Source organism: Mobula birostris, chromosome X, assembly GCF_030028105.1.
Source record: "Mobula birostris isolate sMobBir1 chromosome X, sMobBir1.hap1, whole genome shotgun sequence".
Taxonomy (NCBI): domain Eukaryota; kingdom Metazoa; phylum Chordata; class Chondrichthyes; order Myliobatiformes; family Myliobatidae; genus Mobula; species Mobula birostris.
This window is the reverse complement of record NC_092402.1, coordinates 79,526,733-79,550,972: the sequence shown is the minus strand read 5'-3', so window position 1 is coordinate 79,550,972 and position 24,240 is coordinate 79,526,733. Positions and strand designations below refer to the sequence as shown.

Below are 24,240 nucleotides of genomic sequence, written 5' to 3'. Positions count from 1 at the left end.
AATACAAATACTTATATGAGGACAACAGCTATATTTCATTGGAGATTTGAAGAGTTTTAGTTGGTCACCTAAAACAGTTGAACTTCTATAGACGTACTTACTATGCAGAGCACTCTGACAGGCTGCATCATTGTCTGCTACAGCACAGGACCGAAAGAAGCTACAGAAAGTTGTAAAATTAGTCAGCTCCATCTTGGGTACTAGCCTCACGTAGTATCCAAGACAACTTAAAGGAGTGGTGCCTCAGAAAGGTGATATTCATTATTAAGGATCCCTATCACCCAGGGCATGTCCTCTTATTGTTATTGTCAGGAAGAAGGTACAGAAGCCTTAAGGTACACACTCAGTGATTCGGGAATAGCTTCTTCCGCTCTGCTATATGATTCCTAAATGGGCATTGAACCCCTGAACACTACCCCAATTTTTTCTTTTTTAAAATGTTATTTCTGTTTTGCATTATTTTTAGACTATTCAATATATATAGATATATGTGGATTATATACTGTAATTGATTTACTTGGTTACTGATTGATTTTTTTTCTTTCTATATTATCATGTGTTGTACTGTTGCTGCTAGGTTAACAAATTTCTCAAAACGTGAAATAAACCTGATTCTGATTATTACTGAGTGAACTTTTCATCTTTACAACTTGTCACCAACTTGTTTTGTGCTGGGTTAGAGTCCATTTACAGGGAGAAACTGTGCACTGTTTTTGACACAATGGTTGGGCTATAGCACATCGACTATAGCAAATGTTCATGTTCAGATGCTGAGTACAAGTCATCCAACCTGCCTCTGATGGACAATGCCAACCTCAAAAGTAAAGTTGCTGTCAGAACGCTGGAAAATGTGGACCACTTACCTGACCTCTGGCGCCACCTCTCTGTGAAGGCACTGTCATCTTCAGTACACTAGCATAACTTTTGGTTGACTGGGGGAGTTGTTTATATATCAAGATCTCAAATGTTTGCTATAGGTTATTTTTAACTGGCATGAATATGGTTGCTATTTTCTGTGATTTTGTGCGCTTCTATTATTCTTGTATGGTTCCCCTTGAGCTTCCTAATTTAGTTTTTACCTCGTACTTGTGTGTGCCCTGGCTCTTGACCATCTGCTAACAGAAACTACTTCTGTATTAATGAAAATGTTAGTCCATCATTTTGCATAATGCTGTCAAAATTCCATAGCTGCTTTTGCCCTTTAAAGAACAGCCCCAGGTTCTCAAGACTAACCTTATTGGATAAATATTCTTGTAAATTTTTCCCGCATCCTTGAGTCTATACTACTTGTGTGTGGTAAACAGAATTGGACACAGTTCTTTACTCATGGTCTGACTTGATTTCTGATAGTTCAACAATGCCCACTATATAAGGAGAGAGGTCCAATATGCTTTTCATGGTTGACCTTTTAAAAAGAAAGCTGTTGAGATCCATGCAGATGTCAATGCACTGAGTGCAAAGGTGCCTCTGCAGTTTGAGGAAGAACAATATTAGCAGAAGTCTTTTACCCTTTTTAAAATTTAGATAGATTTTGAAGTAACTGAATGCATAAAGGGTATTAGTTACTATTTGGAGAATAGATTCCGAACAAGGTTGTATAGTGCTGTTTGTGTGGCTCCTTTTGCTCCATTTTAAGTTATTTGACTAATTCCTATTTTTCTGTCTGTTTAAAGGACACCAGATGAACTTGGAGAGGATCAAACTCCAGTTTCCTTGAGTTGCAATATCTCAATTACTATATCTCAGCCTGAGTTATCCCCATTGCCTCCAGCACATGATATTTCATTGAATACTCAGTCAGATGAATCGGTTGTTGACCAACATGCATGTGATGAGAAAACAAATATACAAACTATAGAAAACTATTCACAAACTGAGTGCCCTGCCTCCACCCATGTTTTAGCTTTGCACCATCCCGTGACTGCTAATGGATCGCAGCCTGAAAATGACACTAAAACTGTCCCTCCTTTCAGTGTTGAGTTGCTAAACCCTGCATGTTCTGAAAAATGGTCTGATGTCAACTCTGAGAGAGCTTTGCAATCTGTAGCATGCCAGGACCGGGAAGTAAAAGCTGACCATATTGATACTGAAGCTGTGGATCAAGTTTCTGTGGTGAGAAAAGCTGCTGATGTAACAGGCGAAGAGGATACATTGAATGTTACCAATAATCACTTGACTGAACCAGGAGATAATAATGTGAGTCAGTTTGTTTAGTGTGCTATAATTCTGGCAGTTGTCCAATTTTATAGTTGTATCCAGGCAAGGTAAAATGATCTAATGTGGGTGATGTTTCTATTGATTTTCAATATTTGAAATACTTCTTTGTAGCTGTAGTGCTATTGCACAGCATGTAGGTGGATTTTAAACAGAACTGTATATTTAATGGGCAGAGTTGAAACCACAGAAGTTGTAGGTTGCAATTTGGATCATTTTCTGGCTTGGTGGAGGAGAGCAATACTTAAGCAACGAATCAGAGTAGATGTTTCTTCCCCTCCCCCAACGCAATCTGTGTTATTTTATCAACTTGAGCTACTTCAAGGTTCTTAATCACAGTGTATCTGAAAATGGAAAGATGAAAAGATCAAGGACAAGAGAAAATATTCCCAAAATAATTATTCTTTTTATTTGCAAAGCTTGAAAGATAAGCCTAAAACTTTTGGAAACTGTCTCTTTAAAATGTTATTGTTGCAGAATCACCCCAACATTTTGGGGGTTTCTGTACACCAGAAACAAGATAGTGAACTTATTTGATTGGCACCCCAAAATTGTACTGTACAATAACTCACACAAAATGCAGGAGGAACTCAGCAGGCCAGGCAGCATCTATGGAAAAAAGCACAGTCGACGTTTTGGGCCAAACCCCTTCCTCAAAGCTGTTTAGACATCGCATCCTAAACTTGTTGCTTCTCCCACTCTGAAACATTGGCGTCAGTTTAGTGAGAATACCAGCATGACGTTATCAGATGAGACTGAGCCAGAATAACCTTATCTATAAAACAAGTGGAAAAACTTGAAAACATGGCAGCACTGTACACCTCCTTTGCTATCTGTCAAAACTGACAATCATTTTGAATATCCTAACATTTTGAGATCTTTCTGAATACCCCTGACATTTGGAAGCATTTAAAATGAATAACCTTTTATTGAAATAGTCTGATTAGTTTTGTTTTTGTCATTTGTTCACACCAATCTATCAGAAATTGCTTTAAAGTTTGATAATGTTGAGTCATCTTACTTATACAAGACATTTTTTAAATGTTCTTAATGCAGAACACAATCAGATTAAAGATAAACTACTATGGAAAGGATTATTCATTTAAAGCAGGATATTTTAAAAGTTTGCAATGACATGCAAACTTAATTTTGACCCACCAGTAGATTCTTTTGTACCTTTATACTCATTTTGCAATGCATCTTGAAATTAGTTTGAAACCAATTTTATGAAGTCATCTCTCCCCCCCCCCCAATTTCTATTCCCCCATTCTGACCTCTTACCTCTTCCCTCACCTCCCCTGGTGCCCCTCCTCCTTCCCAACTCCCACGGCCCTATCTCCTTTTCTATCAGACTCCTTCTCCAGTCACCTTTCACACCACTTGGCTTCACCTATCACCTTCTTGCTATCCTCCTTCACCTCACTCCACCTTGTTATTCTGGCGAATGCCCTCTTCCTTCCCAATCCTGAAGAAGGGTCTTGGCCAAAAACGTCGACTGTTTGCTCTTTTCCATGCCTGATCTGAGTTCCTCCAGCATTTTGTGTGTGTAACTTATTTAATAATTTTATGTTAAGTTACAGAAGTGCTCCTTTATGTAACAATTCTTTGCAAACACAAACTTGGCTTTTTCAGAAGCTAAGTAGCTGGATATCAGATGATGATATTTGCAAGCCTTCTCCACAAGAAGTGCTCCCACAAAGCACAGGGGAAAATTCAGTCGAATGTTCTGCCAACACAGCATCAAGGAATGAAAGCAGCACTTCAGTAAATGAAAATGGACGAGCAGCTTCCAATTTCTCGCAGAGTAAATGTGTTCAAGAGGAAACATCCTTTAAAGTGACCCATCGCCGAAAGACAGGTAGGAATGATTTAGCAGAGAGATTGCAACCAAATAATATTTAATTTGACACTTTCATCATTTGATCGAAAAAGTTGCAAGATTTAAGCAACCAGAAATATTTTGTTCAGAGTCTGTGAGTGGACTAGCTAAACAATCAGTTGATCCAGGCTCTTTCTGTATTGAGTTATAGAAAAGTACAGCACAGAAGCAGACCCTTCAGCCCATTCAATCCATGCCAAAAATTGCCTACTCCCATCAACCTACACCAGAACTATAGCCCTCCATACCCCTACCATCTGTGTTACTATCCAAACTTTTCTTAGATGTTGAAATCAAGCTTGCATACACCACTTGCGTTGGCAGCTGATTCACACTCTCATGACCCTCTGAGTGAAGAAGTTTCCCCTCATGTTCTCCTTAAACTTTTCAGCTTTTACCCTAATCCATTACCTTCAGTTGTCCCACTCAACCTCAATGGAAAAAGCCTACTTGTATTTACCCCTTATAATTATGTATATCTCTATCAAATCTCCCCTCAATCGTCTACATACTATATTACTGGATAAATACTTAGTCACCAAGACAGCTGGCATTGAAAACTCAAGAGTTAAGCATCTTGCTCATTTGCAGTCCTTTGCTCAATGAAGATTCCAGCACCATGCAATAAGAGACTACGGTAATCTTATTAAATAAATCTTTGAGCTCATTAATAAACCCAATATCAACATCTTTACACCAAAGCATATGTTACTAAAAATTAGAGCTTAGAGTATATCTAATAATAATGACTTGAAAAACATATAGTTTATGCCTTTAACAAAGTGCTAATTTAACCAGCTTTTGGGATGGCAGCAGGAATATTTTGGAGAATGCTTTTCTATTCACTGTTTACAGTTTATGCACATTACAAATTTCTGGTAAATCCGTTTAGTATTGCCTTGCATCTGCTCTTATAGCAAAACAAAGAGCTGTACTTTTCATGAGGTTTGGATGTCCTAATATGTAGTGCAGCATATAGTCATGCTTCTAATATAATAAGTGTAATGAGCAGTTTCTACAAGAGCTAGGTTTCCAAAACAACTATGTGATGATAACCAGGTAATATTCCCTAGAATTGCTTGATGAATAAATAAAGGCTAAAAAGCCAGAGAGATTCTCCTTTACTGCGGTTCTAGTATGGGAACTTATACAGCCCCAAGAAGTTACAGGCTCACCCCATCTTCCTGTCGCCTAACAGTGATGGGACTCCTCTTGTCCTTACCACCCAATTAGCCTCCACATCAAAGACATCATCCTCTGTAACTTCCGCCATCTTCAAGGGGAACCTACCACCAAACATAACTTTACCTCCCCACTCGACCTCTCCGCTTTCTGCAGGGATCGCTCCCTCTGTGATTCCCTTGCCCATTTGTCCCTCCCCAATAATTCCCCACACAGAACTTATCCCTTCAAGTGGCCTAAGTGCTGCACCTGCCCACCCACCACCTCTTTCACCTCCACTCAGGGCCCCAAACTGTTCTGCCAGGCAAGGCAACACTTCATCTGCAAATCTGCTAGGGTCGCCTATTGTGTCCAGAGCTCCCGAAGCGGTTTCCTCTGCATTGATGAGACCCATTGTAAATTGAGGGACCACTTCGTCAAGCGACTCTGCTCCATCTCCCAAAAGTGGAGCTTCCCAATGACGAAACGTTTTAATTCTGATTCCCATTCCCATTCTGACAAGTTGTGCCAAGATAAGACCACCCTCAGTGTGGAGGAGGAACACATGATATTCCATCTGGGTAGCCTCCAACCTGATGGCATGAATATCAATTTCTCTTTCCATTAAAAAAAATCCCTCTTCCTCCCCTCTTCTTCTATTCCCCACTTTGGCCCCTTACCTCTCCTCACCTGCCTATCACCTCCTGGTCCCCTCCACCTTCCCTTTCTATTATGATCCACTCCCCTGTCCTATCCGATTCCTTCATCTCCAGCCTTTTATCTTTCCTACCCCCCTGACTTCACCTGTCGCCTTCTAGCTAGCCTCTTTCCCCTCACCCCACCTCTTTATTCTGGCGTCTTCCCTCTTCCTTTCTAATCCTGAAGAAGGGTCTTGGCCTGAAACATCGACTGTTATACATTTCTATAGATGCTTCCTGACTTGCTGCATTCTTCCAGCGTTTTGTCTGTGTGTTGCTTTGGATTTCCAGCATCTGCAGACTTTCTTGTGTTTAAGATAGACAGGTGCTATCTTAAGCTAATGTAAATGACTGCGGCAACATTAGAATATCATTCTAGATTATCTGTGCTTTTATCCTTAATTTTATGCTCAAAGGTGAGAATCTTACCAGTGGTCTTCAGGTTTTTATGTTTCTTTGCCATTCTATTTGATTCAACAGCCCCACACTGCTGACTGTGTGTGTTAGGCTAGCAGTACTCTTGGCAGCCAACCCGATTCCTGTCCTCTTAACTCCATCACACCAAAGTACACACCCAAACTGATCCCAAGGCCTAGCCTGCTTTCTATTCTCAATAGCATGATAATTTATGAATATATTCACTGGATCCCTTGACAAAGATGAGATGGATTATTCTATTTCTTAGAGCAGTCTTGTTGCATAACAGTTTCAGTTGTGCTATCTTTATTTGTTACAGATTTGGGGAAAAGTATTTTATTCTTTGACATCATCTCTCTTAACAGGTATTTCAAACCCTTTTCGTGGACTTCTGAAGTTGGGTAATTTAGAGAGGCGAGGTCATGTTGGTATTTGGAAAGAGTATTACTGTGAGTTATCACCTTTTGAGTTCCGTCTATATCAGAGTGGTGATGACCGCAATTGTTGTGAGAACTGCTCTTTACTAAGATGTGAATTAGTGGGGCATGCCTACAGTGATGGGAGGTTTCATGTGGTTTTTGCTGGCAAGAAATTATACCTACGTGCACCCTCTCGAGATGAAGCAGAAGACTGGATCGATCGAATTCAGGAAGCATTAGAGCAATGTAGACCCTTGCAAGCTCCAAAACAAAAATCATTGGATGTAGAGAGCTCAACAAATGAGAAGCCAGATTCTGTTTCGGAGACACCCATCCTTTACCCTGCTGGTCACTTAAATCACAAAGAAAATAACCCCCATCAAGAATATAATTGGATTTCTGAGGCTGAACCTCAATTAGATGCAATTAAAGAAACTGTCCTATACTTGTTAACAGGAAAAAGGTGGAGTCGCTACATCTTCACTTTAACATTGGAAGCACTGAAATATTTTCAGCTTCAGGAACAGCAAAAAATACTGTGCAAAAGTTATAAAATTGAGACCTTTAAGGATGTTATACCTGATACTGCATTGGGTGGCCCAGCAAATTTTAAAATACTTACATCTGAAGTTACACTGAGACTTCAGGCTGAAAGTGCTGCAGAGGCAAGATCGTGGCGTGAAATGATTCGAGCAGTTCTGTCATCTTACTTAGAAGCAGAAGAAGATAACTTGGCAGAAAATACAGCCTACGAAAAGAATGAGAGAAGACTTGTGGAGCTGGGATTGGGTGAACACAAGAGTCTTCTGCAATATTTAACTGTTGTACCTATTGAAAAAGGGTTGGACTTGCAGAAATTCCAATGTGCAGGTATGATAATATAACAACAAAGATGCTGGCATAAATCATTTAGTCCTATTAGCATACTGTAGCATTGAATAAGATCATGGTTGACCCTGTACTTGCAGTTCATGTTCCTACTGAATCCTTACATCCATCATTTTTATTTTGTGTCAAAATCTATGACTGTCAGATTTAAATATACTCAATGACTAGACATTCACAGCCACCAAGTATAAAGAATGCCAAAGATGTATAATCCTATGAACAAAGAGTTTTACCTGTTACTCCAAGATGATTGAAGCCTTTTCCTGTTAAACCCTTTTTTAATTGCGTTAAGGACTTCATCACACTTATACTCCAACGTTCTTGGACTGTAACTTTCTAATTGCTTTCTATGGGTGCACGTTTGATTTCAATATTCCATGAACTGACGTCATGGTTCCTCTGTTCATGAACACCTGACTTCATTGAATACTTCATCAAATAACTATTTATTTCCTCTTGGCGTACTTCATTAACACTAACTAGTCCACTTGCTTAACCTTGCATTCGGGGTTCATTTTGTAAAATCAACACCTTTTATGCTCTTTAAATAATTAATATACAGAGGCATGCAAAAGTTTGGGCACCCTGGTCAAAATTTCTGTTACTGTGAATAGTTAAATGAGTAGAAGATGAACTGTTCTCCAAAAGTCATAAAGTTAAATATGAAACATTCTTTTCAACATTTTAAGCAAGATTAGTGTATTATTTTTGTTTTGTACAATTTTTGAGTGGAAAAAAGGAAAGGAGCACCATGCAAAAGTTTGGGCACCCCAAGAGATTTGAGCTCTCAGATAACTTTTAGCAAGGTCTCAGACCTTAATTAGCTTGTTAGGGCTATGGCTTGTTCACAATCATTGTTAGGAAAGGCCAGGTGATGCAAATTTCAAAGCTTTATAAATACCCTGACTCCTCAAACCTTGTCCCCATAATCAGCAGCCATGGGCTCCTCTAAGCAGCTGCCTAGCACTCTGAAAATTAAAATAAATGATGCCCACAAAGCAGGAGAAGGCTATAGGAAGATAGCAAAGCATTTTCACGTAGCCATTTCCTCAGTTCGTAATGTAATTAAGAAATGGCAGTTAACAGGAACGGTGGAGGTCAAGTTGAGGTCTGGAAGACCAAGAAAACTTTCCGAGAGAACTGCTCATAGGATTGCTAGAAAGGCAAATCAAAACCCCCGTTTGACTGCAAAAGACCTTCAGGAAGATTTCGCAGACTCTGGAGTGGTGGTGCACTCTTCTACTGTGCAGCGACACCTGCACAAATATGACCTTCATGGAAGAGTCATCAGAAGAAAACGTTTCCTGCGTCCTCATCACAAAATTCAACGTCAGAAGTTTGCAAAGGAACATCTAAACAAGCCTGATGCATTTTGGAAACAAGTCCTGTAGACTGAAGAAGTTAAAATAGAACTTTTTGGCCGCATTGAGCAAAGGTATGTTTGGAGAAAAAGGGTGCAGAATTTCATGAAAAGAACACCTCTCCAATTATTAAGTATGGGGGTGGATTGATCATGCTTTGGGCTTGTGTTGCAGCCAGTGGCACGGGGAACATTTCACTGGTAGAGGGAAGAATGAATTCAATTAAATACCAGCAAATTCTGGAAGCAAACATCACAACGTCTGTAAAAAAGCCGAAGGTGAAAAGAGGATGGCTTCTACAACAGGATAATGATCCCAAACACACCTCAAAATCCACAATGGATTACCTCAAGAGGTGCAAGCTGAAGGTTTTGCCGTGGCCCTCACAGTCCCCCGACTTAAGCATCATTGAAAATCTGTGGATAGACCTCAAAAGAGCAGTGCATGTAAGACGGCCCAAGAATCTCACAGAACTAGATGCCTTTTGCAAGGAAGAATGGGTGAAAATCCTCCAAACAAGAATTGAAAGACTCTTAGCTGGCTACAGAAAGCGTTTACAAGCTGTGATACTTGCTAAAGGGGGTGTTACTAAGTACTGACCATGCAGGGTGCACAAACTTTTGCTTCAGGCCCTTTACCTTTTTTGATATTTTGAAACTGTAAAAGATGGAAATAAAAAAATAATCTTGCTTAAAATATTTAAGAAATGTGTCATCTTTAACTTTATGCCTTTTGGAAATCAGGTCACCTTTTACTCGCTTAGCTATTCACAGTAGCAGAAATTTTGACCAGGGGTGCCCAAACTTTTGCATGCCACTGTACATTCTGAATATCTTTGGGCCATAACTTATTAATTCTTATGAGTGCCCATTATTAAAAACATTGATCTACAGTTAAAATCTCAAAGGAGGAGGGCAATCTAAAGATGAAAGTCAAACCTTTTATATCCTGGACAAGGATTAGAAATAAATAAAGAAATGCCCTGTACAGTGATTAAAGAATCATCCACGTATCTCCCCAGCTCCCTAATCTCCCTAGCTTTTAAATATCCTTGGTAGCTTCTCTGTACAGTAGCCCACCAACTAACATGCCTTCAGTGCTTGCTGCAATTTTTTTTTTGTATTTTGGGGATTTAGTCAAGCTTCTGAGTTATACAGAATTTCTTTTTACCTCATCTAAGGTAGACATCTGAAAATAAATAGTAGCAGAAGCTGAAAGTTTGAAATTAAACAGAAAATGTGAAAAATATTCAACTAGCCCAGCAGCATTTAAGAGAGAATAATTAACTTTCAAACCATGGCATTCAGTAGAATGATGACCTGAAATAATAACTATTTCATTTTCCAGAGATGTGGCATGGACAAGTACTTCATATATTTCTGTACTCCAGAGTAGATATACCTTCTTATAGGACAAATGTTGTTATCTAAATCCAGAGATCTTTTCAAGTTGAATGAAACAATAAGGGAGTTTAATCACGTAAGACCAAACAGTTTCCCATTGTTACTGTGTAACTTGATTTATTCACTAACATTGTTATTTAGAACCAAATGGAAAAATCCTACTTATTCAGTGATTTGGTTTCTTTTCGGGCTTCTTTTGGTTAACAGTCCAACTGAAATTGTGGTGGGTTTCATAAATACCAGGCTTTTGAGTTTGCCACTTGGGAGCATTGGTTACATTTAAGCTTTATTGGTTATCCTTTTGACTGACCATTGAACAAACATACTGCAATATTTAAAAAGCTACATAGCTAGAATGCTAAAAACTCACTTTCCATTCCAGCTGCTGATCGCACAGGTCCTGCTAATTCTGAAAGTGTTCATTTTCTCACATTTTTGTTCAAATTTATTTAAACTCAGTAGAATCCTTGTGTCTTTGTTTACTATGTTTTTAATTTTTCTGGACTGGAAAAGCAACGTGTGATGGCAAACCATACTGGTGAAATCTCTTCAGCCTACACTGTTCCCCATGAAGCTGATTCTGTCATTTTTTGTATTCCAGCGTACCTTAAACTGGGTCACGTAACTGGTTTGTAGCAATCTGGCACCATACAAGAATATAATTTAAAAAATCAATTTAGCTTTCAAAAATTCTTTTATCAATCTGAGAATGATAACTTTGCCGAGGATAACTTTATAACAAAAAAAAGTATAATTTCAAGTGGCCTAATTTCAAGCAATGAAAATTTGCATTTGGTATTCAGAATCACTTGCTATAAATTAACGTTAACGTACAGTAGACAGTCTCTTTGGTTTTAAAGAATATTAAAAATCTCTTAAAAGCATGCTGAGTAAAGTTCTTCTGGCAAAATACTAATTTTTAAAGACTTAATGAGTAGAGTTCACCAATTTAGAGTTGAATTTGATTCTGGACTAATATTTTGTGCTTTTGCAAATGTTTGAAGGAACTCTAGAGGTGCTGAACATAACTTGCATTTAAAGTTCTTGGTAGTTTACACCAGTTCTAAGCAACTGTAAAGGCAGCACATCTCGAGAGGTTTTGCGTCATGATACAGTGACGCCACTAATAGAGCTTCTGTCTAACCAGGTTGTTTACCAACTGCCAGTGCCGTTAGAGTGGAGTTTGCATGTTTCCCTGTCACTATGTCGGTTATCTCTGGGTGAACTGGTTTCTTTGCACATCCCAACGATGTGCACAGTTAGTAGGTCTATTGGCCACTGTACATTGCCTGTAGCGCAAGAGTTGTAGGATCTGTAGCAGTTAATGGGAATGTGAGGAGGTTAAAAAGTACGACTAGTATAGATGGCTGTTTGATGATTGGCATGGACTCAGTAGATTGAAAGATCTATTTTCATGCTGTTTGACTCCGTATGTTTGAGCACTTGAGTGAGAGTGCATAACCATGGCTTCCTTATTCTGACTAAACATACACATTAAAATGTATTCCTGCATATAAAAACAAATTGCAAATGCTGAAAAGTTGTAAATGAAAAACATTCAGCGAAGGAAGGGGACATGTATGCAAATACTGTGAAGTTAAGCAGGGTCCAATAGGAGCAGGTGCTCGTGCTTTTTCTTCATCTGGAGGAACATGCATAAGTGATCAGTGTCAAAACATGGGAGCAGGTAAAACCTGACCATATACATATCGTCACATGCAAAATGCTGGAGGAAATCCGCAGACCAGGCAGCATCTATGGAAAAGAGTACAGTCGATGTTTCGGACCGAGACGTCGACTTTACTCTTTTCTACAGATTCTGCCTGGCGTGCTATGTTCTTCCAGCATTTTGTGTATGTTGCTTGGATTTCCAGTGTCTGCAGATTTTCTCTTGTTTGTGATTGGACATATGCATATCATTAAATCTACAGCACACCTATAGGCCATTTGGATTAATTAGACTACATTGATAATATTCTACATAGATATTGTTTATCTATTTAATCCAATCAGAACAACATTCTATCCCATTCTTCCTAATATATACCCTCAAGTACATATATACAATTCCTTCCATCTAATTAATGTGCAAGTAAGTTCCAAATTGCTTGCAACTTTGAGTAAGGAAGTTCTTCTGCTTTATTCGTAACTTTATATTTATGACCTTCTAGATTTACTCAGAATCAGTTTTAATATCACTGGTATGTGTCGTGAAATTTGTTGTTTTGCAGCAGAAGTACATTGCAAGGCATAATAAAGTCTATAAATTATATCAAGAAGTATATACAGTAGATATTAAAAAATTACATAGTGCAACAAGAGAGGGAAAAATTGTGAGTCAGTGTTCATGGGTTTATTGTCTATTCAAAAATCTGAAGGTGGAAGGGAAGAAGCTGTTCCTGAATTGTTGAGTGTGTGTTTTCAGGCAGATAGCTATTTTCTTTGTTGGTGTTAGTCTCCTCTTCCCCTGTGTCTTTTCTGTAATTTCAAGATCAGTATTGCACACTGTGCTATTAAGTTTCGTTCATGATTCAGTTGTTATAGAATGTATTCTTCTCTTTTATAACTTGAATATCATTTTGTGTGTTGCAAATATTAGCTTAATTCTTTGTTTTGTTCTTAAGCATGCTCCCAAAAAATAGGGTTTTCATTTAGTAAAGCCAAGGTCTGTGCCTATTCTGGCCTCTACTACTGTGAGATGTGTCACCAGGATATAGAAACTATTATCCCGTCCAGAGTGATCCATAACTGGGACCTGACAAAACAGAAGGTGAGTAACTATTATTTTTAGTTTGTATTACTAACCATTACACAAGCAATTTCCTGAGTCAGCATGAATTTCATGTGATTAATTCTTATTGTGCAACAATATTTAATCTGTAAAATGTGTTTCCAGGTGGGAGCACATAAATATGAAACTGGGAGCTAGGGAAACAAAGCAGTGTCCCATGGATTTTCAGCAGCCAGGAGTTTGCAGGAACTGAGCTGCTGTTCCTTAACAATACCAACTGGTTGTAATGATAAGATATTCCGAGAAAGGCATCTTTGGCATATTTGGCTATTCTGGTACCAGGAATTCACAAATTTTCACTTTGGGGAATAGTATCAGCAGTAATTTTCTTGCCATTAACAAAAAATCTTGGTAAAATGTGTTCCAATTAAAATGACTTGGAATTGCACACTTGTGCTACTGCACACATTCTCGAAGAATTATTGTTAATTTCAAGGAAATTACTGTTTCAGAATAATAAGCAACAGTTAACAATGTCTTTTTCTATCCAACTTGTAAATTTTCTTTTCTTTTAAACAAAGGTTTCCAATGTGGCAGCGAAATTCCTGCAGCGGATCCAAAATGAACCCTTTATTGATCTTGATGCAGTAAATGGAAGTCTCTATCAGTATGTTGAACGCATGGCTCGGACTCGTAAGAGTAGAGATCGTTTGAAACTGTTGGAAGACTATCTCTTCACGTGTCGAAGTGGTGCAGTCCAGGATCTCTATAAGAGGTGATCTATCACTGCTTTTAATTTTCACTTTGCGAGTTGTTTTTACCTTTTGAAGACTCACTGAATGGTCCATTCCTCATACTCAGAGACATGAGTGATTTTTGTAGATACTGAAAAGCTTGAGTAGCATAGACAAAATGCTGGAGAAACTCAGCAGGTCAGGCAGCATCTATGGAGTCCAGTTGAAGAGCGTCAGCCTAAAATGTTGACTGTTTATTTCCCTCCATAGATGCTGCTTGACCTGCTGAGTTCCAGCATTTTGTGTGCATTGCTCAAGTTAGACCATAAGATGTACGAGCAGAATTAGGCCATTTGGTCCATCGAGTCTGCTCCACCAATTCATCATGGTGGATCCAATTTTCCTCTCAACCCCAATCTCCTACCATCTTCCTTCCCCCCCCCCCCCCCAAACGTACCCCTTCATGCTCTGACCGATCAAGAATCTATCAAGCTCTGCTTTAAATATTCATAAAGACTTGGCCTCCACAGTTGCCTGTGGCAATGAATTTCACAGATTCTTCTAGCTGAAGAAATTCCTCCTCGCCCCCATTCTAAAAGAACGCCCCTCTATTCTGAGGCTGTGTCCTCTGATCTTGGACTTTCCCACCATAGGAAGACATCCTCTCCACATCCATTCTATCAAGTCTTTCACCATTCAATAGGTTTCAAATAGTTCATAGAAACATAATAAACCTACAGCACAATACAGGCCCTTCGACCCACAATGCTGTGCCAAACATGTACTTACTTTAGAAATTACCTCGGGTTACCCATAGCCCTCTTATTTTTCAAAGCTCCATGTACCTATTCAGGAGTCTCTTAAAAGACCCTATTGCATCCACACCCACCACCGTTGCCAGTACCCCATTGCATGCACTTACCACTCTCTGCATTGTTAAAAAAAAACTTACCAATACATCTCTTCTGTACCTACTTCCAAGCACCTTAAAACTGTCCTCTTGTGATAGCCATTTCAGCCCTGGGAAAAAGCCTCTGACTATCCACATGATCAATGCCTCTCATTATCTTGAACACTTCTATCAGGTCACCTCTCATCCTCTGTCGCCCCAAGGAGAAAAGACCAAGTTCATTCAATCTATTCTCATAGGGCATGCTGTTCAATCCAGGCAACATCTTTGTAAATCTCCTCTGCACCCTTTCTATAGTTTCCACATCCTTTACATTGCATTTCTTTGCAGATTAAAAATAAGCCTAAATTTTATATATTGTGTTTTCACCTTCCGTATATTATTTACCATGTACTTTTCATTTTTAATGTTACCGAATCAAGATTGCTTGGAATTACAAACAAACGGAAATCTGCAGATGCTGGAAATCCTAGCAACATACACAAAATGCTGGAGGAACTCAGCAGGCCAGGCAGCATCTATGGAAAAGAGTACAGTCGACGTTTCAGGCTGAAATGCCGACTGTACTCTTTTCCATAGATGTTGCCTGGCCTGCTGAGTTCCTCCTGGGTGTTGTTGTGGGTGAGTTCCTCCTGGGTGTTGTTGTGGGTGTTGTTTTGCTTGGAATTAATTGTTTCTGGGAAATGCTATTTGTCTATTAATAATGCTTTATAAGGCCTTGGTATTAGATATACCCTCTGTTTTTCATCCATTTATATTTACTGATTTGGTGGTTAGGGATTGGGACATTGCTGGCAATGGAACATTAGTTCCTTACTTCTTGCCTTGAAAAGGTAGTAGAATTGCTTTCTTGAATTTCTGCATCCCTACACGTGAAGCTGCTCCCCATATATTGCTGTTGGGAAGAGAGCTCCAGGTTGATTTTCGTGGTGGATTTTTGAAAAGTGTTTTGCTTTTGTTCCTCTTAGTGTATTTGCTGTTGTAAGAGAACCATCCTTATTATTCTTTTCAAGTGTCGAATAAGTCTTGTCCATTATTAATTTTGCCCGCCAATCTAATTCCATGTTTGACTACTGATTTAAAGAACTTTTTTAAGTGCAATGCATGGGCATGTGTAATATTTGGGTTTAAGTGGAGTAGCTACTTTTCTTTGATTTCAGAGCTCTTTTTTAAAAACAAATCAGCTTTATTTTATATTTAATCATTGTATTTTATAACATGGCTTGGTAATTCGGTTGTAACTTGGATGTCATTCTAAATAACTCAAATGTTATTTCAAATGTAGTCATTGTGTTTTTAGTAATTGAAATGCCAGTATGCTGTTTTGCTCTAAATGGAGTAGTACTACAATCTCATTGTCATGAATAATGACAGTCAAAATTTAACTAATTGTCAGTGTGAAATCATGAACATTGCTTCTCTGTTTTAGGTTAGAACAGAAGAAATATCTCTTGGAGTCAACCCATTTGTACAGTGTCTCCGATCTTCGGCAGGTCATAAAGTTTTTCGACTCTTATTTGTATTTTTCAACTGTCATTTATGGGCAAAAATATTGGAATTTACTAAGGTTGTAGGGGTGAAAAAAGAAGGTATGCGGATCGCAGTGATTCTCCCAGCTGTGCGACTTTAAGGTGCACTGTTTAAGCCTTGCATATTGCACTGATCCAGAACAGCATGCAGAAAATGCAACTATAAAAAGTAAAGAAATTGGTTACAAAAGCTGATGTAAAATCGAGAAACCTGATTAGATGTTGAGTATACTGAGGTTAAAAGCAATGCAGTGCTTAAAGAATGGTCTCATCTTATTTTAGCAAATCAATAACAGAATTTGATTCATTGACTATCTCTGCCATAAAGTATAATTTTTAAACCATGTTAGAAATGCATCAATCTTGCTGTTAGCAGTCCATGTATGAACTTCAGCATGCCATGAAATGCTGACATAGTGTACACGCTAATAAAAATATTGTTTAATGTTCTATTTAAGCAGTATCTCAAAGACTTCTCTTTATCTTGCAGATAGCACGTGGCATGTTTGAAGTGTTTTTACAGCAGGCCATCCATTATGCCACCAATCATGTCTATATGTGTGACCTCTGCACTCAGCGTGGCTTCATTTGCCAGATCTGCAATAACGATGACATCATCTTCCCTTTTGAATTTGAATCAACTACAAGGTATGCAGAAGAATACTTTTGTATATAAACCTTTGTCTTCCGAAGACAATGTAAAACCAATGAACAGTAAATTTCTCAAGAAGTCTCAGCATGGATTCACTTTTAAAGTATTTGGAAAAACTGCAGGAACATCTATTTAGAAAAATAACAAGTTCGTAAGCTTGCAAATAGAGATTTTTCACCCTCTGATATCTAATCTGTTATTTTTTAATGTATTGCAGATCTGATTTTTGCATTAATATAATTAATAATACGTGGGTTTTTTTTTTTGAACGAAATGCTGGTGATCAGCCCAGCCCTCTCTGAATTAGCTGAATTTAACCAGATGTGGGAAATTGCTAGAGGGGTTGAATTCAAGAGCAGGGAGGTCATGCTGCAACTATACAGGGTACTGGTGAGGCTGCACCTGGAGTACTGTGTGCAGTTCTGGTCTCCATACTTGAAGAAGGATATACTGGCTTTGGGGCAGTGCAGAGGAGTTTCACCAGGTTGATTCCAGAGATGAAGGGGTTAACCTATGAGGAGAGATTGAGTCGCCTGGGACTATACTCTCTGGAGTTCAGAAGAATGAGAGGGGATCTTATAGAAACATACAAAATTTTGAAAGGGATAGATAAGATAGAAGTAGGAAAGTTGTTTCCATTGGTAGGTGAGACTAGAACTAGGGGACATTGCCTCAAGATTCAGGGGAGAAGATTTAGGACGGAGATGAGGAGAAACTGTTTTTCCCAGAGAGTGGTGAATCTGTGGAATTCTCTGCTCAGGGAAGCAGTTGAGGCTTCTTCACTAAATATATTTAAGATACAGTTGGATAGATTTTTACATTAAGTATTATGGGGAAAAGGCAGGTAGATGGAGCTGAGTTTACGGACAGATCAGCCATGTCTTATTGAATGGCGGGGCAGGCTCAATGGGCCGGGTAGCCTACTCCTGCTCCTATTTCTTATGTTCTTATGTAAATTATGTATTTTGCATTGAATACACAAGTTGCATAAATAAAAACATAAATTGCAGGAAATATTCAGCAGGTCTGGCAGCATTTGTGGAAAGAAGTGGAGTTAATACTTGGTGTCAATGACTCTTCATTAGAATTAGAAAAGTAAACAGACAAATTAATCTCAGATTGTAAAGTGAGTAGGAAAGGATGAATAGGAAAGGGGGAGTATCCTCTGATAGGGTGACATCAGGGTGAAGCACTCTTTTTGAAGCTCTGTAGTGAATAGATTAATGAGGGAAGTTAGAGAAAGAGAAAACAGAAATTTAAAGGCTGTGATATTCCCTTGCGTCATGGTCAAACAGCACAGAAATGGGCCCTTCAGCCCATTATAAATATTTTCATCATTTTTGCCTATCAACACTAATCCCATTTGCCTGCACCAGAACCGTATCCTTCTCTGTCTTGCCTATTTAAGTGTCTGTCTTAAAGGGTTTCACCTAGATTTGCTGCAACCCAGACTATTTCATTTCTATCTTTCTCATGTTTAATGTATCATTAATTAATTGATTAGGTCCTATATTAAAAATTAAGCAATTCTCTTTTCATAGACGTGGCCTGACCTGCTTAGGTTTTTAGCATCTTCCACTGTGTTCATTTCCCCAATCTTGTATGCATAATTGCAGCCCGCTGCGCATGTCCCACAACCTTACCATTAACAGCTCATTTTTACAGGCCTTGTAGATTATATGGTGATAAGTGTTCATGTTGAGACATTTTGACTCATACTATCCCAGACCTGCCTTAAATTTACTTATCCCTCCTCCTACCTTCATTTCAACTGTAAACCTACAGTCCTGATGAAGGGTCTTGGCCCGAAATGTTAACACAGAACATAGAATAGCAGACATCCCACCTCTCCCAGAACTTCCAGGAGTCTCCCGCATATTAATAGTGGCTCCCTGATGCCCGCAAATTATATACAATATCACGGAAATCAATTTTTTTGAGAGCGAGCGAGAGAAAAGCAAGAGCGAGTGCGAGAGTACCACGAGAGAGAGCGCGCGAGCGACAGCGAAAGCAAGTGAGAGCGCGCAAGCGAGAGAGGGAGAGAGGGCGACCAGAGAGAGAGAGCGAGAGCGCGCCATGGCGGAGTGTTCCAAAAAAAACGTAAGACGTATGTCACCCCAGACTACACTAAAGTGTACCCCTGCCTAATAGGGGTCAAAATAATGACAGTGTTGCTCGCTGCACTGTTTGCAACAGTGACTTTTCTATTGCCCATGGTGGGTTAAGACTATAAAAGACATGTTGAGGTGAGTTTAACAGATGTCATTCGTTCATTAGCATAGCTAACGTTATTTAAACTAGCTGGCCAGCTGCTAAGGAGCTACTCTACTGCAGACATCCCACCTCTCCCGGAAGTCTCCCGCAAATTGATAGTGCTACTTCCCTGAAATTAGTTTTTGCAGGGTGGGATGTCGGGAATAGTACAGCACAGTACAGGCCCTTCAGCCCACAATGTTGTGCTGACCCTCAAACCCTGCCTCCCATATAACCCCCCAACTTAAATTCCTCCATATACCTGTCTAGTAGTCTCTTAAACTTCATGAGTGTATCTGCCTCCACCACTGACTCAGGCAGTGCATTCCACGCACCAACCACTCTCTGAGTAAAAAAAACCTTCCTCCAATACCCCCTTGAAGTTCCCACCCCTTACCTTAAAGCCATGTCCTCTTGTATTGAGCAGTGGTGCCCTGGGGAAGAGGCGCTGGCTATCCACTCTATTCCTCTTATTATCTTGTACACCTCTATCATGTCTCCTCTCATCCTCCTTCTCCCCAAAGAGTAAATCCCTAGCTCCCTTCATCTCTGATCATAATCCATACTCTCTAAACGAGGCAGCATCCTCGTAAATCTCCTCTGTACCCTTTCCAATGCTTCCACATCCTTCCTGTAGTGAGGCGACCAGAACTGGACACAGTACTCCCAAGTGTGGCCTCACCAGAGTTATATAAAGCTGCATCATTACCTCGTGACTCTTAAACTCTATCCCTCGACTTATGAAAGCTAACACCCCATAAGCTTTCTTAACTACCCTATCCACCTGTGAGGCAACTTTCAGGGATCTGTGGACATGTACCCCCAGATCCCTTTGCTCCTCCACACTACCAAGTATCCTGCCATTTACTTTGTACTCTGCCTTGGAGTTTGTCCTTCCAAAGTGTACCACCTCACACTTCTCCGGGTTGAACTCCATCTGCCACTTCTCAGCCCACTTCTGCATCCTATCAATGTCTCTGTGCAATTTTCGACAATCCTCTACACTATCTACAACACCACCAACCTTTGTGTCGTCTGCAAACTTGCCAGCCCACCCTTCATCCAGGTCGTTAATAAAAATCAGGAAAAGTAGAGGTCCCAGAACAGATCCTTGTGGGACACCACTAGTCACAATCCTCCAATCTGAATGTACTCCCTCCACCACGACCCTCTGCTTTCTGCAGGCAAACCAATTCTGAATCCACCTGGCCAAACTTCCCTGGATCCTATGCCTTCTGATGTTCTGAATAAGTCTACTGTGTGGAACCTTGTCAAATGCCTTACTAAAATCCATATAGATCACATCCACTGCACTACCCTCATCTATATGCCTGGTCACCACCTCAAAGAACTCTATCAGGCTTGTTGGACACGATCTGCCCTTCACAAAGCCATGCTGACTGTCCCTGATCAGATCATGATTCTCTAAATGCCTATAGATCCTATCTCTAAGAATCTTTTCCAACAGCTTTCCCACCACAAACGTAAGGCTCACTGGTCTATAACTACCCGGACTATCCCTACTACCTTTTTTGAACAAGGGGACAACATTTGCCTCCCTCCAATCCTCCGGTACCATTCCCGTGGACAACGAGGACATAAAGATCCTAGCCAGAGGCTCAGCAATCTCTTCCCTCGCCTTGTGGAGCAGCCTGGGGAATATTCCGTCAGGCCCCGGGGAATATTCCGTCAGGCCCCGGGGACTTATCCGTCCTAATGTATTTTAACAACTCCAACACCACCTCTCCCTTAATATTTATATGCTCCAGAACATGAACCTCACTCATATTGTCCTCACCGTCATCAAGTTCCCTATCATTGGTGAATACCGAAGAGAAGTATTCATTGAGGACCTCGCTCACTTCCACAGCCTCCAGGCACATCTTCCTACCTTTATCTCTAATCGGTCCTGCCTTCACTCCTGTCATCCTTTTGTTCTTCACATAATTGAAGAATGCCTTGGGGTTTTCCTTTACCCTACTCACCAAGGCCTTCTCATGCCCCCTTGTTGCTCTTCTCAGCCCCTTCTTAAGCTCCTTTCTTGCTTCCCTATATTCCTCAATAGACCCATCTGATCCCTGCTTCCTGAACCTCATGTATGCTGCCGCCTTCCACCTGACTAGATTTTCCACCTCACTTGTCACCCATGGTTCCTTCACCCTACCATTCTTTATCTTCCGCACCGGGACAAATTTATCCCTAACATCCTGCAAGAGATCTCTAAACATCGACCACATGTCCATAGTACATTTCCCTGCAAAAACATCATCCCAATTCACACCTGGAAGTTCTAGCCTTATAGCCTCATAATTTGCCCTTCCCCAATTAAAAAAATTCCTGTCCTCTCTGATTCTATCCTTTTCCATGATAATGTTAAAGGCCAGGGTGCGATGGTCACTGTCCCCCAGATGCTCACCCACTGAGAGATCTGTGTGTTGACCCGGTTCGTTACCTAGTACTAGATCTATTATGGCATTCCCCCTAGTCAGCCTGTCAGCATACTGTGACAGGAATCCGTCCTGGACACACTTAACAAACTCTGTCCTGTCTAAGCCCTTGGAACTAATCAGGTGCCAATCAATATTAGGAAATGTTGACTGTACTCTTCTCCATTGATGCTTCCTAGCCTGCTGAGTTCCTCCAGCATTTTGTGTTTGTTGCTTGTATTTCTCTTGTTTGTGATTGAACCTACTTGTATATCTCTCTTTCCCTGTTCTGACAATGAGTGACTGACCCAAGGTGTAACTGGTTCTCTGATTACAGATACTGGATAATTTGCTGAATTTTCCTAGCATTTTCTGTTTTGTTACAGATCTCCAGCATCTGCATCTTTTTTTAAAATTTGTTATCCACTGTTCTTGTCCCAACTGTTTAAAAAGAAGTCTTTGAAATTGCATGTAGATCCAGTGAGAGTCCTGGGCTCACCAGAACTGGGATGGGTATAGTAGGGCCTGCGGCAGATCGGCAATGATCATTTTGAATGCTGGAGCAAGCCTGAGGAGACATGTTGTCTGTTCGTATGCCTTTGTTTTATGGTGTTCATTTTCACAGAACTTGTACTGTAGTGTTCTACAATGATAAACCTATGCCTGCCTGTCCTGTACAAATGTTGAACATTGACAGACCTGTATAGTCCACTGTCTCAAACTAGGTATAGACCAAGATCTGGATGCAGGTCACTCGGAGTCTGATCTCTCATTTCAGGCCCAGTATTGGGACCTAATGACTGGGGTAATGGGAGTTCAAGCTTGCCTTGAATCTCTTGCTCGCATAGCTTGCAAAAGTACTACTCCTTCTGGCCCTCTGAAAATGTCATGTCCCAGTGCTGAACAGTGGAAGGGATGACAAGCCCGCTCCACAGTGAGAGTGCCATCGATCTTCAAAACTGATATAACAGAAGCATCAACGAGATTACCTGGTATAGTCCTCACTCCAGCATTATTATCAGTTTAACAGACCAGGACGGGGCAGATGGGGTTCATCAGCCATGGCTGGCAACACATCGAGGAGAAGACCTCAAGCCTCCTCTGCCTTGTGATTATACCCACTCATGGGGAAGGCTCCAGGAGTAAACTCCAAGGGGAAAAATTCAGAGCTGGGAGTTCCTAAGGCAGTCCTACGTTGAATTCAATACTGACTGGCAACTCCTATTACCCGCACAGTAACAAAACATTTTGTTGAGAGTATAATCAAGTTGGAGTTAATTACAATTCAGTTGCTCAGTAACCAATTATGGTTTGGTTAACACAATTGACTTTACATTTCATTAGTGTTAGTCATGGAGAAAGAAACATTTTCTAGAACTGAGGAAGCAACTAACCTTGCCATGAAGAAGCATTGACTGAGTATGGTGTCAAGAAATGCAATTAAGCTTGAAGTCAGTAGGTATCAGGAGAAAACCATGTTTCTTTCTTGGCTGAGATGGCCTGTTTCCGTGCTGTAATTGTTATATGGTTATATGGCTAAAACTTTCTTGTCTAGAAATAGGCGCACACACATTGAATGCGCCTGTATCGTTCAGAAGCGCTAGCGATAGCAGTCTAGGCACTTGAGAGAGATGTGCAAAGAGGGTACATCAAAGCAAGTTTTTCAAAAATTACTGGCTAATTTGTCACATTTTACAATCTGGCAGAGTGCTAATTTGTCCAATTGTACTTAAAGAAGAACAAAGACCAAGTCCCATTTGGAAAGGTCTATGCTGTCTGAGTTTAGTTTGAATCTGCATTCTTGTCATCTGCTACCATTTGATCAAGCTCTTTCACTGAGGTTGGTCTATGCCAGAAAGTATGACAAACAAGTGTAAGAGCAAATGATTGTGATTTGTTCTCTTGGTTCAGAGTTGCAAACCATACATGGAACCTCTGCTAAAGAAATGGGGAAAGGAATGTATCTACATTTGGCAGCAGAAAGACAGATGCTGATGGCACTGGGTCAAAATTCATAAACTCTCCATATGCTAGCTTACATACTAAAGATTAAAGTGGTTAGCTCATCATTACCACCTTCAGGGCATTAAGAATTGTGAACTATGACCTAATCTCATGAATGAATAAAAACAGGGTTATATTAGTGCAAATTCAGTTATATCTGTTTATAATAGTGGATATTTTTATTTACTCATTGAGGGCTGAAAACAGTCATTGCTTTTTATCCAAGTCAGGCTGTTTTTTAAAGTACAAGTTGTCACTTGTGTCTAAAACTTAGTAATTTCTTCCATATATTTTGCCCTTAAAATTCTGTTAAATATTGATCCACTTTAATAGAGAGAAGTACAGCAGGGAAACAGGCCCTTGACCCATCTAGTCCATGAGAAACCATTTTAAACTGCTTATTCCCATCGACCTGCACTGGGACCATAGCCCTCCATACATCGATGTACCTATCCAAACTTCTCTTAAACATTGAAATCAAGCTCACATGCACTATTTGCGCTGACAGCTCATTCCACATTCTCATGACCCTCTGAGTGAAGTTTCCCCTCGTGTTCCCCT

At 40.0% G+C, this 24,240-nt stretch overlaps 1 protein-coding gene across 4 annotated transcripts in view; it reads left to right on the top strand.

The window, feature by feature from the left end:
- The window catches only part of plekhm1 (pleckstrin homology domain containing, family M (with RUN domain) member 1), a 65,881-nt gene that overhangs the window by 22,023 nt on the left and 19,618 nt on the right, over nucleotides 1–24,240 (top strand). For 3 of the 4 annotated variants that reach the window (XR_011883947.1, XM_072249685.1, XM_072249684.1), the window contains exons 5-11: nucleotides 1,674–2,196; nucleotides 3,847–4,072; nucleotides 6,735–7,658; nucleotides 13,065–13,210; nucleotides 13,753–13,946; nucleotides 16,245–16,308; nucleotides 16,835–16,992. Coding sequence is in view for 3 of the 4 variants with exons in the window: in XM_072249685.1 (XP_072105786.1) it covers nucleotides 1,674–2,196; nucleotides 3,847–4,072; nucleotides 6,735–7,658; nucleotides 13,065–13,210; nucleotides 13,753–13,946; nucleotides 16,245–16,308; nucleotides 16,835–16,992 (2,235 nt within the window). In the remaining variant the exon portion in view is untranslated. Of the gene's footprint in view, nucleotides 1–1,673; nucleotides 2,197–3,846; nucleotides 4,073–6,734; nucleotides 7,659–13,064; nucleotides 13,211–13,752; nucleotides 13,947–16,244; nucleotides 16,309–16,834; nucleotides 16,993–24,240 lie in introns of those variants that run through there. The other variant, XM_072249686.1, reaches the window with a different exon arrangement.